This window comes from Carcharhinus amblyrhynchos, chromosome 25 (genome assembly GCF_965287045.1).
Source record: "Carcharhinus amblyrhynchos chromosome 25, sCarAmb.v2.hapA, whole genome shotgun sequence".
Lineage (NCBI taxonomy): Eukaryota > Metazoa > Chordata > Chondrichthyes > Carcharhiniformes > Carcharhinidae > Carcharhinus > Carcharhinus amblyrhynchos.
Window position 1 is genome coordinate 44245612 of NC_137348.1, and position 15862 is coordinate 44261473.

General features: G+C 47.7%; 2 protein-coding genes across 3 annotated transcripts in view; one reads left to right on the top strand and one right to left on the bottom strand.

The window, feature by feature from the left end:
• traf2b (Tnf receptor-associated factor 2b) overlaps positions 1–1564 on the top strand; it is an 81318-nt gene extending 79754 nt beyond the window's left edge. For both annotated transcript variants that reach the window (XM_080211885.1, XM_080211886.1), the window contains exon 12: positions 408–1564. The gene's annotated coding sequence lies outside the window, so the exon portion shown is untranslated. The remainder of the gene's footprint in view (positions 1–407) is intronic.
• A 633-nt stretch (positions 1565–2197) lies between these two features.
• fbxw5 (F-box and WD repeat domain containing 5) overlaps positions 2198–15862 on the bottom strand; it is a 62321-nt gene continuing 48656 nt past the window's right edge. Inside the window, exons 7-9 of the mRNA XM_080212225.1 lie at positions 12763–12910; positions 12270–12482; positions 2198–4228 (exon numbers count right to left, since the gene is read on the bottom strand). Of these exons, the coding sequence (XP_080068351.1) occupies positions 3991–4228; positions 12270–12482; positions 12763–12910 (599 nt within the window). The 3' untranslated portion in view covers positions 2198–3990. The remainder of the gene's footprint in view (positions 4229–12269; positions 12483–12762; positions 12911–15862) is intronic.

Here is a 15862-nt window from a genome sequence, read left to right on the forward strand (position 1 = left end):
CAAATTCCGACACCATACACTCGGTTCCCTCCTCCAGATCATCTATATAAATGGTAAAAAGCTGAGGCCCCAGCACCGACCCCTGGGGCACTCCACTAGTCACCATCCGCCAATCCGAATAGCACCCGTTGACCCCCACTTTCTGTCTCCTATTTGACAACCAATCCTCTATCCACGCTAACACCCTACCCCCAACTCCATGTCCCTCGACCTTCTGCAATAACCTCTTGTGAGGCACTTTGTCAAACGCCTTCTGAAAATCCAGAAAGACCACATCCACCGGCTCTCTTCTATCCACCGCCCTAGACACATCCTCATAGAACTCCAGTAAATTTGTCAGACACGACTTCCCTTTAATGAAACCGTGCTGCGTCTGCTCTATCAAGCAGTTCCCTTCAAGTTGTAAGTTATAAGTTGTAAGTAATCTGAAGCATAGCCATGGGAACCTTTCCAGTATTTATTCTGGACCTCCTGCCATAAAGTAACAGCAACCTCCCAATCCCAGTGGACATCAGCGATCAGCACTGGCCAATTCCTGCAATTAGATAAATGTTTTCAAAATTGGATACTGTCTATCTAACCAAGGAGTAACTGCTCCATGTGTATAGCACCAGGGACACGTCTGGATGATGTGAAGAGATGTTACAGTGACAATCTGCATACAGGTACAAAAACAAAGAAAGGTACAGCACAGGAACAGTCCCTTCGATCCTCCAAGTCTGCACTGATCTTGATGCCTGCCAAAACTAAAACTACGCACTTACGGATCCATATCCTTCCATTCCCATCATATTACTGTATTTGTCTCATTGCCCCTTAAATGCCACTATCGTATCTGCTCCCACCACTCCCTGGGCAGCACATTCCAGACATTCATCACCCTCTGTGTAAAAAAAAACTTGCCTTGCACATCTCTCAACTTTTCCCCACGCACCTTAAACCTATGTCCCCTGGTACTTGACTTTTTTACCCTCAGAAAGAGCATCTGATTACCCACTCTCAGTGCCACGCATAATCTTATAAACCTCTAATAGGTTACTCCTCAACCGCCGTCTTTCCAGTGAGAACAAACTGAGTTTATTCAACCTCTTCTCATAGCTAATATCCTCCAGACCAGGCAACATCCTCCTAAACCTTTTCTATACCCTCTCCAAAGCATTCACATCCTTCTGGTAGTAAGGCAACCACAATATTCCAAATGAGGCCTGACGTTCTGTATGCCCGCAGCACAACCTGCCAATTTTTAGGTTGAATGCCCTGAGCGATGAAGGCAGACAGTTTTCTTGACTACCTTCTCCACCTGCGTTGCCACTTTCAGTAATTGGTGAACATTCCACCCAAATCTCTCTGCCTGTCAATACTCCTAAGGGTTCAACCATTTACTGAATATTGCTTTGTCTATTTGTACTTTGGATGTATTTCCATGTAAATCATTAAAGATGGCTCTTAAAATGCCTTCTACAAAACTAACCCTCCCTAACATCACTATGGAAGACAGTTCATTACCACCTTCACAAGGGCAATTAGAGATGGACAATAAATACTGGCCTAACCAGTGACGGTCACATTAATGTTTAAAATTTTAAAAATTATTTCATGCAATGAATTTTCACCAAACTGCTGCATACTTTTTTTTAATAAAACAGCTCAGGATGTACCCAGTTGTTGGAAGTACCTGGTCTAACACACTATAACACAAACAGCCTATTCAGCCCACGTACTTAATGCCAGGGTTTTTATTCCGTGCCTGTCACCCTTTCAAACACGGGCGGGGGGGGGGGTTTGGAAGGGGGGGGTGAAACGGTGGGGAAAGAAGTAGAAAACTAAGCAATTCACCGCATCTATTCCCTGGGGCAATGAGTTCCACATTCTCACCACTGAGGAAGGAATTTTCTCCTGATTTATTTTAAATATGATTTATTTGTCATTATGATTACTAGTTTTCTGTCTAGTCTCTAAATGGAAAGCTCTCTCTAGCCACCCTATCAAATCCATCAAAATATAAAGCTCTTGATGAGGTTAGCCATTCCATGCAGTGACAACAATCTCTGTCTGTTCTGCTTTCCTGTCACACTTTGTTCAGTGCTGCCTGTTCTTTTGTAAGCAGCAGGTTCTCCCTAATGTGATTAGCTGAGTTTTCATCTTGGTGTATGATGTTGAAAACATCGGGAGCTACAAAACAGACATAGCCTTTTTAAATGTGTAAATATTTATTTTTCTTTGAATACAGAACACTGCCACATGCAATACAGAGGTGGGACCAAGCAGCCTTGGTCAATGAGTTATTTGCCGTTTCAAATGTGGGCTAGAATTGAATTGTTACTGAGAATTTGAAGGTGCTCCTTGCATAGATGATAGGAAGCCAAGCTAGAATCGCCTACTTTCAATGTTTCATCAACAGTAGCAAAAGAGCAGAAAATTACTGATTGCGTTTGTGTCCAATCAGCCAGGCTCTGGCATTGTAACAGGAAGTGCAGTTTTAGCTTAAATATCAGAGTGATTGAAGTACACATTAAAGTTGACTACATGCCTTGGTGCTGTTTCACTTGAACAGCAACCTCAGGAGGAGGAGCTCCTTTGAGTGTGTTATGCTATTTGATAAGGTTCTTGCCTTTTGTTAACAATGGAAATAATCAAGGGTTCCTGTTCCCTTTCACCAATCCAGGGAATTCTGGCTAACATTGAAAAATGGGTTTAGTGTAGAGTTACTGCAGAATTTCAACAGGACACTGTGTGTGTTGCTGAAATTATTATTCATTCCTTTCTGTCCTGAGAAGCTGCAAGTGGCTAGGTTACTCCAGCAATGTTTTTTTGTTCTAGTCTAGAATTAACAGTGGTGAGATTTAAAGAATGTGGGTGTCTGCGGACAGTGGGGTCAGCCTCGCTGCAGCTTTAACACAGTACACTGTGTTAGCAATGAGTTTATAGCACTGGAGTCACATCACAAGCCAGACTGGGTGAGGATGAGAGTTGGGTTTTTAATGATGATCTGACAACTTTGTGCTCTCTCTGTGATCATAAGGAGCAGGAGGAGGAGGAGGAGGAGGAGGCTGAGCTGTTCTATTCCATAGCATCATGGCTGAGCTTTGAGGCATTCAAGGGAAAGGGGAAGACAGCAATCCAATCTCAGATGTGAATTTACTCAACAAATAATCATCCACAATTCTTCAGTAGAATCTGTTGAAAGTGGATTTTTATTTCCAGATTTTTAAACAATTTAGATTCTCAAACTGCCATGCTGGGATTTAAACTCAATTATAACACCAATTAGCAAGTTAAAGATCAAATCATATCACAGTTGAAGAGAACAGGAATTATGACTGATGCTGTGCAAAGGTATTTTTGGTGTGAGGACACATTGAACTCTCCACTGCAGTGAGTTGTTCCAAGGTGAGGCACTCGCTGTCCTGTCGGTGCGTCACCTTGGCCCCACGAACAGAGCCTGATTGATGGAGAATTGTATCAACAGCTTTAAAACATTCAATAACCTGCCGATGAATGACATCCATTCCCCATTCAGGGCCCAGTCAGTCCAGACAATTCTCTTCCACAATTTGTTTATTGGACAGAGAAGGTAAAGATATTAAACTGAAGGTTTTATGATATATTTTGCATTAAAATAGCGACAAATGGCAGAAGAAAGTTGCAGAGCAAGGAGTCAGTTTTATTATTGAGTGACCGAGCAGTGAACAGGGTTCAGTCGGCTGGGGGGTGGGGAGAGAATATCAGATGGGTGTAAGGCCCGTTCACTGTGAGGATGTGCAAATTTATCAGGATCCAGCCACAATCTGACTCAATCACACATCCAACATTTCATTCACAAATAACACACCTGACGAGCTGTGTGAGCAACACTGAAAGTAGCCACAGCCGACAACACCTGGATTATATTTTGACCTCCTCTCAGTTGTCCTCAGATTGTGAATTTTAATTGGGTAACAATGCGATATTTCAGATTCTGAGCTCTCTCACACTCACTCACTGTCACAGTCACTTCTTATTCAGCCAGAAGAAGGAGAATTTCTTGCGATGGGGTTTGGAGCTGACGATGCGAAGGAAACGGGGAGATCGCCAGACTTTCAGAGTGCAGTCATCACTGGCTGTGACCAACATCTCCTGGTCCACAGGACTAAACGCCACAGAATTCACCACATCCTCATGTTGCAGCTTGGCCAAGCAGATGTTGTAGTGTCTGTCCCAGATGTAGCCATGGCGGTCCTCAGCACCACTGCCAGAATAAGAGAGCACATAAACATACAGCACCCGGATCAGCAACCCACAGCCCGCTCTCTCACTGACCCTCGGTCCAGTTCCCCCTCTCTCACTGACCCTCGGTCCAGTTCCCCCTCTCTCTCTGACCCTCGGTCCAGTTCCCCCTCTCTCACTGACCCTCGGTCCAGTTCCCCCTCTCTCACTGACCCTCGGTCCAGTTCCCCCTCTCTCACTGACCCTCGGCCCAGTTCCCCCTCTCTCACTGACCCTCGGTCCAGTTCCCCCTCTCTCACTGACCCTCGGTCCAGTTCCCCCTCTCTCACTGACCCTCGGTCCAGTTCCCCCTCTCTCACTGACCCTCGGTCCAGTTCCCCCTCTCTCACTGACCCTCGGTCCAGTTCCCCCTCTCTCACTGACCCTCGGTCCAGTTCCCCCTCTCTCACTGACCCTCGGTCCAGTTCCCCCTCTCTCACTGACCCTCGGCCCAGTTCCCCCTCTCTCACTGACCCTCGGTCCAGTTCCCCCTCTCTCACTGACCCTCGGTCCAGTTCCCGATCTCTCACTGACCCTCGGCCCAGTTCCCCCTCTCTCACTGACCCTCGGCCCAGTTCCCCCTCTCTCACTGACCCTCGGTCCAGTTCCCCCTCTCTCACTGACCCTCGGTCCAGTTCCCCCTCTCTCACTGACCCTCGGTCCAGTTCGCCCTCTCTCACTGACCCTCGGTCCAGTTCCCCCTCTCTCACTGACCCTCGGCCCAGTTCCCGATCTCTCACTGACCCTCGGTCCAGTTCCCCCTCTCTCACTGACCCTCGGTCCAGTTCCCCCTCTCTCACTGACCCTCGGTCCAGTTCCCCCTCTCTCACTGACCCTCGGTCCAGTTCCCCCTCTCTCACTGACCCTCGGTCCAGTTCCCCCTCTCTCACTGACCCTCGGTCCAGCTCCCCCTCTCTCACTGACCCTCGGTCCAGTTCCCCCTCTCTCACTGACCCTCGGTCCAGTTCCCGATCTCTCACTGACCCTCGGCCCAGTTCCCCCTCTCTCACTGACCCTCGGTCCAGTTCCCCCTCTCTCACTGACCCTCGGTCCAGTTCCCCCTCTCTCACTGACCCTCGGCCCAGTTCCCCCTCTCTCACTGACCCTCGGTCCAGTTCCCGATCTCTCTCTGACCCTCGGTCCAGTTCCCCCTCTCTCACTGACCCTCGGCCCAGTTCCCCCTCTCTCTCTGACCCTCGGTCCAGTTCCCCCTCTCTCACTGACCCTCGGTCCAGTTCCCCCTCTCTCACTGACCCTCGGTCCAGTTCCCCCTCTCTCACTGACCCTCGGTCCAGCTCCCCCTCTCTCACTGACCCTCGGTCCAGCTCCCCCTCTCTCACTGACCCTCGGTCCAGCTCCCCCTCTCTCACTGACCCTCGGTCCAGTTCCCCCTCTCTCACTGACCCTCGGTCCAGTTCCCCCTCTCTCACTGACCCTCGGCCTAGTTCCCCCTCTCTCACTGACCCTCGGTCCAGTTCCCCCTCTCTCACTGACCCTCGGTCCAGTTCCCCCTCTCTCACTGACCCTCGGCCCAGTTCCCCCTCTCTCACTGACCCTCGGCCCAGTTCCCCCTCTCTCACTGACCCTCGGTCCAGTTCCCCCTCTCTCACTGACCCTCGGTCCAGTTCCCCCTCTCTCACTGACCCTCGGTCCAGTTCCCCCTCTCTCACTGACCCCCGGTCCAGTTCCCGATCTCTCACTGACCCTCGGCCCAGTTCCCCCTCTCTCACTGACCCTCGGCCCAGTTCCCCCTCTCTCACTGACCCTCGGCCCAGTTCCCCCTCTCTCACTGACCCTCGGTCCAGTTCCCCCTCTCTCACTGACCCTCGGCCCAGTTCCCCCTCTCTCACTGACCCTCGGTCCAGTTCCCCCTCTCTCACTGACCCTCGGTCCAGTTCCCCCTCTCTCACTGACCCTCGGTCCAGTTCCCCCTCTCTCACTGACCCTCGGTCCAGTTCCCGATCTCTCACTGACCCTCGGCCCAGTTCCCCCTCTCTCACTGACCCTCGGCCCAGTTCCCCCTCTCTCACTGACCCTCGGCCCAGTTCCCCCTCTCTCACTGACCCTCGGTCCAGTTCCCCCTCTCTCACTGACCCTCGGTCCAGTTCCCCCTCTCTCACTGGCCCTCGGTCCAGTTCCCCCTCTCTCACTGACCCTCGGTCCAGTTCGCCCTCTCTCACTGACCCTCGGTCCAGTTCGCCCTCTCTCACTGACCCTCGGTCCAGTTCCCCCTCTCTCACTGACCCTCGGTCCAGTTCGCCCTCTCTCACTGACCCTCGGTCCAGTTCCCCCTCTCTCACTGACCCTCGGTCCAGTTCGCCCTCTCTCACTGACCCTCGGCCCAGTTCCCCCTCTCTCACTGACCCTCGGTCCAGTTCCCGATCTCTCACTGACCCTCGGCCCAGTTCCCCCTCTCTCACTGACCCTCGGCCCAGTTCCCCCTCTCTCACTGACCCTCGGCCCAGTTCCCCCTCTCTCACTGACCCTCGGTCCAGTTCCCCCTCTCTCACTGACCCTCGGTCCAGTTCCCCCTCTCTCACTGACCCTCGGTCCAGTTCCCCCTCTCTCACTGACCCTCGGTCCAGTTCCCCCTCTCTCACTGACCCTCGGTCCAGTTCCCCCTCTCTCACTGACCCTCGGTCCAGTTCCCCCTCTCTCACTGACCCTCGGTCCAGTTCCCCCTCTCTCACTGACCCTCGGCCCAGTTCCCCCTCTCTCACTGACCCTCGGTCCAGTTCCCCCTCTCTCACTGACCCTCGGTCCAGTTCCCCCTCTCTCTCTGACCCTCGGTCCAGTTCCCCCTCTCTCACTGACCCTCGGTCCAGTTCCGGATTTCTCACTGGGGTCACAGGTGGACAGAGTGGTGAAGAAGGCATTTAGAATGTTTGGTTTCATTGGTCAGAACATTGAATACAGGAGTTGGGATGTTGTGTTGTAGTTGTACTTGGAATACTGTGTACAGTTCTGGTCAACCTGTTATAGAAAGGATATTAAACTAGAAGAGTGCAGAAAAGATTTACAAGGATGCTCCCAGGACTTGATGGTTTGAGTTATCAGGAGTGGCTGGATAGACTGGGACATTTTTCTCTGGAGCGTATAAGGCTGAGGGGTGATCTTATAGAGGTCTATAAAATAGTGAGTTGCACAGATCAGCTAGATATTCAATATCTTTTCCCAAAGATAGGGGAGTCTAAAACTAGAGGGCACAGGTTTAAGGTGAGAGGGAGAGATACAAAAGTGTCCAGAGAGACCATTTTTTCACGCAGAGGGTGGTGAGTGTCTGGAACAAGCTGCCAGAGGTCGTAGAAGAGGCGGGTAGAATTTTGTCTTTTAAAAAGCATTTAGGCAGTTACATGGGTAAGATGGGTATAGAGGGATATGGGCCAAATAAGGGCAATTGGGGCTAGCTTCGGGGTTTTGAAAAAACATGGCCAAATTGGGACAAAGGGCTTGTTTCCATGCTGTAAACCTGTATGACTAGACACCCAGATCTCTTTGTCTATCAATAGTCTTAAGGGTTCTGACATTTACTGTATATTTCCCACCTCACATATGTCCAGATTAAACTCCATCTGCCATCTCTCCACCCAAGTCTCCAACTGATCTATGTCCTGCTGTATCCTCTGATGGTCCTCATCGCTATCCGCAAATCCTTTGATTAGTAAGTTTGTGGATAACACAAACGGGTTACATTTTCCTCCAAATCATTTATATATATTACAAACAGCAAAGGTCCCAGCACTGATCCCTGAGGAACATCACTTGTCACAGCCCTCCATTCAGAAACACACCCTTCCACTGCTACCCTAAAAGTTAATGAGACATAGCCTCCCCTTCATAAAACCATGTTGCCTCTCACTAATACATTCATTTATTTCCAAGCGGGAGTAAATCCAGTCTCAAAGAATCCTCTCCAATAATTTCCCTATCACTGATGTAAGGCTCACTGGCCTGTAATTACCTGGATTATTCTTGCTACCCTTCTTAAACAAAGGAACAACATTGGCTGTTCTCCAGTCCTCTGGGGCCTCCTGTCATCTGCAAATTTGGAACATTTTGAAAAAGGAAACATCCTTTTCAAGTTTATCTTGTCGAGACCATTCGGGATCTTACATACTTCAATTAAGTTAGCCCCTCATTCTTCTAATCAAGCCCTCTTTGTCCAACCTTTCTCTCATAAGACAGGTGTCAGTCTAGTAAATTTCTTCTCATCCGCCTCCAACGCATTTACATAAGAACATAACATAAGAAATAGGAGCAGGAGTAGGCCATCTAGCCCTTCGAGCCTGCCCCGCCATTCAATAAGATCATGGCTGATCTGTCGTGGCTCAGTTCCACATTCCCGCCCTCTCCCCATAACCCTTAATCCCCTCTCTTATCAAAAACCCATCAACCCGCGTCTTAAAAATATTTAGCGAGGCAGCCTCCACCACTTCAACGGGCAGAGAATTCCAGAGATTCACCACCCTTTGAGTGAAGAAGTTCTTCCTCAACTCTGTTCTAAACCGCCCCCCCTTTATCTTGAGGCTGTGCCCTCTAGTCCTACTGTCCTTTCTGAGTGGGAAGAGTCTCTCCACCTCTATCCTATCCATCCCATTCATCATCTTATACGTCTCAACGAGACTGCCCCTCATTCTTCTAAACTCTAACGAGTACAAGCCTAGTTTATTCAGCCTCTCCTCATAGCTCAACCCCGCAACTCCGGCATCAGCCTAGTAAACCTCCTCTGCACTCCCTCCAAGGCCAAAATATCCTTGCGTAAGTACGGCGCCCAAAACTGCACACAGTACTCCAGCTGCGGCCTCACCAATGCCCTATACAGCTGCAGCAAGACCTCCCTACTTTTATATTCAATCCCCCTCACGATGAAGGCCAGCATCCCATTCGCCTTCCTGACCACCTGCTGCACCTGCAAGCTGGGTTTTTGTGACTCATGCACAAGGACCCTGAGGTCCCTCTGCACCGTCGCCTGCTGCAGTTTTTCGCCACGTAAGTAATAATCCTTCCTACCATTATTCCTACCAAAGTGGACCACCTCGCACTTGCTAACATTAAATTCCATTTGCCAGTTCCTGGCCCATTCGCCCAGCCTATCTAGATCCTTCTGCAGACTCTCCACACCCTCCGCACAATTTGCCGTTCCACCAATTTTGGTGTCATCAGCAAATTTCGACACCCTACACTCGGTTCCCTCCTCCAGATCATCTATATAAATGGTAAATAGCTGAGGCCCCAGCACCGACCCCTGGGGCACTCCACTAGTCACCAACCGCCAATCCGAATAGCACCCATTGACCCCCACTCTCTGCCTCCTATTTGACAGCCAATCCTCTATCCACGCTAACACCCTACCCCCAACTCCATGTCCCCTGACCTTCTGCAATAACCTCTTGTGAGGTACCTCATCAAACGCCTTCTGAAAATCAAGAAAGACCACATCCACCGGCTCTCCTCTATCCACCGCCCTAGACACATCCTCATAGAACTCCAGTAAATTTGTCAGACACGACTTCCCCTTAACGAAACCGTGCTGCGTCTGCTCTATCAAGCAATTCTCCTCAAGATGCCTCGCTATTTCCTCCTTGATGACAGATTCTAACATTTTACCTACAACAGACGTTAAACTAACCGGCCTATAATTCCCTGCCTTTTGCCTGGCACCCTTCTTAAACAGCGGCGTAACATTAGCCGTTTTCCAATCTTCCGGCACTTCCCTGGAATCCAGCGACATCCTTCCTTCAATAAACCTAAACTGCTCACAATATTTGAGATGTGATCTCACCAATGCCGATATAACTGAAGCACAACATCCTTCCTTTTACGTTCAATTCCTCTTGTATAGAAGGACAGCATTCCATTAACATCCTTAATGACATGTTGCAGTTAGAACATAGAACATAGAACATTACAGCGTAGAACAGGCCCTTCGGCCCACAATGTTGCGCCGACCAGTTAAAAAACAATGACCCTCTAACCTAAACCAATCCCTTTCCATCCATAAACCTATCCACGAATCTCTTAAACGGCCCCAAACTAGGCGCATTTACAACTGCAGCAGGCAGGGCATTCCAATCCCTCACCACCCTCTGGGTAAAGAACCTACCCCTGACATCCGTCCTATAACTACCACCCCTTAATTTAAAGCCATGCCCCCTCGTGCTAGCTTTCTCCATCCGAGGAAAAAGGCTATCACTGTCCACCCTATCCAAACCTCTGATCATCTTATATGTTTCAATAAGGTCCCCTCGTAGCCACCTTCTTTCTTTTTTTTTGCGTGCTAACTTTTAGTGACCCAGGCACGAGGACACCCATGTCCCTCGGTACCTCAGAATTCTGTAGCTACTCTCAATATTCTGCTTCTTATACTTCCTGCCAAAGTGAACATTTCCCACATTATACTCCATCTGCCAGATTTACGCCCACTCATTTAACCTAAATATATCCGTCTGCAGCCTCCTTATGTCCTCTTCACAACATACTTTCCTACTTATCTTTTGTCAACTGCAAATACAGCAACTACGCTTTCCTTTGCTCCCTCTCAGCTAAGCCATTGTTGTAAATTATAAAAATTAAGGCCCCAGCACAGAACCCCACGGGAATCCATTTACTACATCCTGCCAATCAGACAAAGACCCATTTATTTATTCTCTCTGTTTTCTGCCAAACTAATCTTCGATCCAGGTGAACATATTACCCCCCCACACCATGAGCTTTTATTTCCCACAATAACCTTTGATGTGGCACCTTATGAAATACTTTCTGGAAATCCAAGTACAGTACATCTGCAGGTTCCCCTTTACCCAGGTTTCCTTTATCCTCTATAGTGAAGCAAAATATCTGTTCATTTCATCCATTTCCTTATTATCTGCCATTAACTCTCATTCATACTCTCTAGAGGACCAATACTTAGAAACACAGAAAACAGGAGCAGGAGTAGGCCATGCAACCTTTCCAGCTTGCTCTGCCATTCATTATGATCAAGGTTGATCATCAAACTCAATAACCTGATCCTGCCTTCCCCCCATCCTTTCATCCCTTTCACTCCAAGGACAACATCCATCTCCTTCTTGAATAATGTTTTGGCCTCAACTTCTTTCTCTGGTAGTGAATTCCACAGATTCACCACTGTCTGGATGAAGAAATTTCTCATCTCAGTCCTAAAAGGTCCCCCGATTTCCTCAAACTATGACCCCTGGTTCTGGACTCCCTCATTATGTGAGAATTTTATGAGTTTCTATGAGATCCTCCCTCATTCTTGTAAACTCCGGTAAATACAATCATTTTCGGGTAAATGTCAGTGTTGGAACTGGAACAGTCTGGCTTGGACTGTGGCTAGTTTCAGTCTTCAGTACCTCAGAATGATGTCAAGACCCGTAGCTTTCACTATGGGTTGTTTCTTGTGGGTGGGTGAACTGAATTGGCTGAAGACTGACACTGAGATGTTGTGGTGCTCGGGAAAAGGTTAGGGTCATCCACAGTGTCGATCCCCTCAAATTCTTTCCCAGGCAAAATTGGGCAAAAGCTGTAAGTTCCTGCTGTCTGTATTATGATGCAACGGCTTACATGGGACAAATTAGCCCTCGATAATTTCACCGTGAGCAGCTAAGTAATTCTTTCAGCCAGTCTAGGTGAATGTACAGGGCTAAAAGTGCTGTTGCTATTGAGTTAGTGACCAGTGATTGTTCCTGGAGTTATAAGAGAGGGAGATGGATCCTTCCTGGGAACTCTCACTACCTATAAGGCCACAGCATAAAATGTAGGAGCAGAGGTGGCCATTTGGCCCATCGACTCTGCTCTGCCACTCAATGACTGATCTGAGATGATAATCTTCAACTGCACTTTCCCACCTTATCCCCATAAGGCTGGGTTCCTTCCTGATCAAAAATCTGTCTGTTTCTGCTTTGAACATACCCGAGTATACAGCATCATCCCCTCCTGAAGAGCAGCTGGTGTGATACAGGAAAGCAGGCAGCACCTGGGATGCGGGAGTCAAAAGTTGGGGGGAAAAGATCACAGCAGTTTACCTGGCAACATAATCCCTGCTGACATCCAGGAAGATGAAGAAACACTCATCATTGGGAGTATAGGCTGTGTGTGCCCTCAGAGTCTGAGTGACTTCCTGCATTGTCTTCAAGTCAAACACATGGATATCAATCTCCTCAGCGATGGGTGGAGGATTCATGGGGTCAGCGATGACACAGCCCTTGGGCCACGCCCGACTGTTAACGTACAAATACCTGAGAGCAGAGAAGTGGAGAATCAGAACCAGGATAAACTTTGTAGACCAGGAGCAGCCGTCTAAACTGGGGCCCTCTGCTCGGTGTCTCCGAGATACTGATGAACTTTACGGACTGTGTCTTTGCAATGTTGCAATTCTGTTTAAAACCACTAGAAGAATGAGAAAACTAATAACCCAGTTTAAAATCCTAGTCTTTTACGAAGCACAAACTGAAGGCAATTAATACAGCTTAGAGTCTTTCAAAGTATTTGACAGAATGGACAGGGAGAAGGACTGACCTGTGGTCTGGTGACAGCCCCATGCCTATGATGTGACCGTGGACATCAATCGTGTAGTCCAAAGCATCAAAGAACTCACTGGAGCTTCGTTCTTCTCCCAATACTGGTCCTGATGTTGTCATGTGATGAGGCAGAATTTGTTTAATGCCTGAAAATATAGAGAAGTTTATACAGTCCAGGACGGAAAATCACAAATCCTTAAACCATTTCCTGTTTAACCACCATCATTGCCCCTACTCCATCACAGGTACAGGATTCATCAGATATTCAACTAAACCAATCCAGAGCCTGTTCTTTGCCTAACATCCAGCCAAACAACACAGACATCTAAAATAAAATCTGATAGAAGTTTATAAAATGTTGAGAGGAATAGATAGGGTGGATTCTCAGAGGCTATTTCCCCGGGTTGAAATGGTTGCTACGAGAGGACACAGGTTTAAGTGCAGGGAGGCAAGTACAGAAGTGATGTTAGGGGTAAGTTTTTCACTCAGAGGGTGGTGAGTGAATGGAATTGGCTGCCGTCAGTGGTGGTGGAGGTGAACTCGCTGGGGTCTTTTAAAAGACTTCTGGATGAGTATATGGGGTTTAATGGGATTGGGGGTTATAGATAGGTCTATGGATTGGTAGGTATGGGTGTGATCGGCGCAACTCGTGGGCCGAAGGGCCTGTTTGTGCTGTAGTGTTCTATGTTCTATAATAACAAACAATGCAAACATGGGATAAGAACAAATGGTACCAGGCGAGCAGAGTGGGTAAGTGAGAGGACGGTTCGAGTGGGCCCCTGCTGATGAAGAGTTAAACCCGGATTTTAATACACAGTGAAATGAATAAATAATATTTGAATGGTGAGTAACTACAATTAAGGGATGGTAAAAATTTAACTAGTTGTATGACTGTTTTAAGAGCTGGTCACGTGATTCCATGGTGATGTTGATGGGGTGTTTCACAGGCCGCTGTTTCAGCTTCTGTTTGTACTCTACAGGCAACAATGCCTTCAATAAACCTGTTATGTGTTACTTTGAATCTATGTGTGCATCTGTTTTGTTTAAAATCTACAAGCCCAACAGAGTTCGGACATTTCAAAAAGAAAATTGGTGACAAGCTGAGATTTTGTTTTGTCGAGAACATTGAGAAAAGATCCTAAGCTAAAGATAAAAAACATTGAGGATCCTCACACTTTGAATATTAGAAAGCTGGGAGAGAATTACGGGATTAAAGTCTGAACTACCAGGAAGACCAAGTAAGAAAAAGCTCTTTGTGTGGTTTTAAAACAGGTTTTTTTTCCAGTCAGAGTAGGGTGAGATTCCAGGCAGTGTCTGGCATGTTTTTAAAGAGGATTGTTCTGTTGCACAGCTGGGGCCAGTTAAAACAAAAATCAGGTCAACGGGCTCCAAGTTAAATAAAATATACTGAGCAGTCTTGAGTTGCTGGTGCTGCAGGAGAAAGGACAGGTTTCCTCCCACACCCCAAAGATGTGCTATTAGGCTGATTGGAAGTAATAAATTGTCCCTAAATTAGTTTCTCTCATTGTGGAATCCATAAACAATAGATAAGGGTCATGGGTGGAGGGGGGGACTGGTAATGTTAAAATGGCGGCGCGGGCTCATTGGGCTGAAGGGCCTGTTTCCTGGGCTGTTTTTGTTCTTTGTAATTAGAATCCATGAGGCTTTTTAAAAAAAGAAAATGAATCACAGAGTTCGTATGCAGAGCGTTTTCAGTGCTTTCTACAAGTGAACATAATTACAAAGGAGTTACTCATGCCAGCTTTTCCCAGCACAGTAAGATGTAGGGCTAACGGGAGGACTTTGAATAGTGTGGATGAACAGAGGGATCTAGGTGTGTGTGTACATAGATCCCTGAAAGTTGGGAATCAAGTAGATAAGGTTGTCAAGAAGGCGTACGGTGTCTTGGCGTTTATTGGTAGGGGGATTGAATTTAGGAGTCGCAGTGTAATGTTGCAACTGTACACTACTCTAGTGCGGCCGCACTTGGAGTACTGTGTGCAGTTCTGGTCCCCGCATTACAAGAAGGATGTGGAGGCGTTGGAGAGGGTGCAGAGGAGGTTTACTAGGATGTTGCCTGGTATGGTGGGGAGGTCCTATGAGGAGAGACTGAGGGATCTAGGGTTGTTTTCGTTGGGAAGAAGGCGGCTAAGAGGGGATCTTATTGAAACATATAAGATGATTAGGGGTTTAGATAGGGTGGATAGTGATAGCCTTTTTCCTCGGATGGAGAAAGCTAGCACGAGGGGGCATGACTTTAAATTAAGGGGGGGTAGCTACAGGACGGATGTCAGGGGTAGGTTCTTTACCCAGCGGGTGGTGAGGGATTGGAATGCCCTGCCTGCTGCAGTTGTAGATGCGTCTAGTTTGGGGGCGTTTAAGAGATCTCTGGATAGGTTTATGGACGAAAAGGGATTGGTATAGGCTAGTGGGTCATTGTTTTTGTAACTGGTCGGCGCAACATCGTGGGCCGAAGGGCCTGTTCTGCGCTGTAATGTTCTATGTTCTATGTTCTATGTTCTATGTTCTATGTACCAGCAAAGCCAGGAACTTATGATGACTTGGCAAAGATCCCTGAAGATCATCATTCTCCAAAGTCACAGATCTTCACAGAGTGGTTCAGGTTCCACCAAAGGAATCAAGTGGAATGTATTGCTCAGTTTGCAGCAACATTAAAAAGGCTGGCACAACATTGTGAATTGGTGAGATGTCTAATTTGTGGTCTCCAAAATGAGGTTATTCCCCTTTAAAGACAGCAGTAGAAATTGCAGTGTTGATGGAACTGGTTGCTAAAGAGGCTTCACAATTTGGTGCAGGAATGAAGATTCACAAGTTGGGAGTGGCCAATAAGATGTTAAAACAGCAACAAGCATGTCACCGATGTGCCAAAACGAGCCATTCATCGAGTGAATGCTGGAGTAAGGATAATCAATGCAAGAATTGTGGTAAAATGGGTCACATTGTAAAAGCTTGTTGGGCCAGGCCAGCTTCCCCTGAGAAGAATATTCAGAAGAATCTGGCTACCTTCAAAAAGAACAATTCATTCTACAAAAAGAATTTACGATATGGATGAAAAGAATTCCGACTGTGAAGTAGAG